This window comes from Propithecus coquereli, unplaced genomic scaffold (assembly GCF_000956105.1).
Source record: "Propithecus coquereli isolate 6110/MARCELLA unplaced genomic scaffold, Pcoq_1.0 Scaffold117, whole genome shotgun sequence".
Lineage (NCBI taxonomy): Eukaryota > Metazoa > Chordata > Mammalia > Primates > Indriidae > Propithecus > Propithecus coquereli.
Window position 1 is genome coordinate 399,833 of NW_012135747.1, and position 2,183 is coordinate 402,015.

The 2,183-nt window shown below is 34.5% G+C and overlaps 1 protein-coding gene across 1 annotated transcript in view; it reads left to right on the plus strand.

Moving 5' to 3' along the window:
- PPA1 (pyrophosphatase (inorganic) 1) overlaps positions 1-2,183 on the plus strand; it is a 31,703-nt gene that overhangs the window by 15,865 nt on the left and 13,655 nt on the right. The window contains exons 3-4 of the mRNA XM_012658445.1: positions 1-81; positions 1,084-1,210. Coding sequence (XP_012513899.1) covers positions 1-81; positions 1,084-1,210 — 208 coding nt within the window. The remainder of the gene's footprint in view (positions 82-1,083; positions 1,211-2,183) is intronic.

Consider the following 2,183-nt stretch of genomic DNA (forward strand, 5'->3'; position numbering starts at 1 on the left):
GAAGACCCGGGACATAATGATGAACATACTGGTTGTTGTGGTGACAATGACCCAATTGATGTGTGTGAAATTGGAAGTAAGGTAATGAAATCTGAGGTTTTTTTCTGTAATGTTGAGATGATAATAATGAAGTTCATACTTCTAAAAATATTGTGAATAAAATATATGAATTTTAGTGAAACAATCATGGCTCTTTGGGTGATAAATTAAAGGCTTCTGTTTCATTCTAAACATTTATATGTTATAATTTGTACACTTAAACCTAGTCTGGGAAAAATGTGTGTGTGTGTGTGTGTGTGTGTGTGTGTGTGTGTGTGTGTGTGTGTGTGTATATATAGGTGTATGATTGGAATATATATATAGAAGAACTGGACATGTCCTGCATTGCTTTAGAAGACAGATAATTATTCCTCCTGAAGCAGGCATTAAAAAAAAGAAGGCAGATAATTAGTCAATAGGTGAAGGGTACCAGGAGGCAAATTTCATCTCAACGCATGGCAAGCCTTGCCTGATGATTTAGAGTGATCGGTGAATTGACCCAAACCAAATAACCTCATGAGTTGGAGACTTACGTTTGGGATTTCTCTATTTAGTAGGGTTGCTCGAAGATTCTGATGATAGTTATTTCTTCATGATCACTCTCAGTCTCAGAGAAATAGTAAACAAAGCTGTAATGACTTTTTTAAGTCATAAAATTTTTAAGTCATCATATGTATGACTTGCTTAACTCAATGGCTTTTATAAAACGTAAAGAAAGCACATTAAAATGTGGATTGGAAACTATAGAGGACTTATTCTTCAGTATAATCAAAAATAGTATAAAAAACATTAATTGCCCTGAACTATGTTACTGGTTTTCTTTTGACCTATAAGAAAATAGGACCTATAAATCTTGTTTTCAACCTTAATAGAACTGATGAAGCATTTACTTATCTAGCTTTTAAAAATTTACTTAAAGGTACAATCTTCAGGTAAGTTTGCAGAACTTGGCATCTTTTTTATTTCCTATTATCCACCAAGGAAAACTTTTCTTTCAAAGTTTCATTTTGTAGTGTTGTTCTGACTTTGGTTATTGACTCTCAGGTATGTGCAAGAGGTGAAATAATCAGGGTAAAAGTTCTGGGCATATTGGCTATGATTGACGAAGGGGAAACTGACTGGAAAGTCATTGCCATTAACGTGGACGATGCGGATGCAGCCAATTACAATGGTAAGAAAATCTGAAGAGTCCAAAGTCATTCTCATTATATTGTAAGCACCACCAAACTTCACCTGTATGATGGAATTTTAAGCCCATGCTATTGAAGGATGGAGGACAAAGAATTTGACGAAGCATTGTTATTTCTACTACTGAACTTAGGGTAGTTAGCTAAGTTTCCTTCATTCCAGGAAAAAAAAAAGTCTAATAGTTTGAGTTTACTGTTTTTTTTTTCCATTCCTTCCCCATATACTAGCACTCAGTTGCTATGTTTGTTTATTTTTTAAAAATGTTTAATTGAGATATAATTCACATACCGTAAAAGCCACCATTGTAAAGTATACAATTCAGTGGTTTTTAGTATATTCACTAAGTTGTATAATACAACCATTACTACTATCTAATTTCTGAACATTTTCATCATCCCAAAAGGAAATCCTGTATCCATTGGCAATTGCTCCCTGTCCCCTTTCCCTCAGTGCCTGTCAGCTGCTAATCTACTTTCTATCTCTACAGATTTGCATATTCTGAACATTTCATGTAAATGGAATCATATAATAGGTGACATCTGTGTCTAGCTTATTTCACTTTGCATAGTGTTTTTGAGGGTTCTTCCACATTGTAGCGTGTATCCAGCACTTCATTCCCCCTTTTTTGGTGGTAAAATTCACATAACATAAAATTCACCATTTTAACTGTTTTACAAAATACAATTTGGTGGCATTTAATACATTCACAAGGTTATGTGGCCATTATGACTAGTTTAAGTCACTCCCTGTTTCCTCCTCCTCTCAGGCCCTGGCCACCACTAATCTGCTTTTTGTCTATGGATTTGCTTATTCTAGATATTTCACATATATGGACTTGTATAGTGTGTGATATTTTGTGTCTGGCTTCTTTCACTCGGTATAATGTTTTCTAGGTTCAGCTGTGTTGTACCACATGTCAGTACTCCTTTTTATGGCTGAATTTTATTCCATTGTAT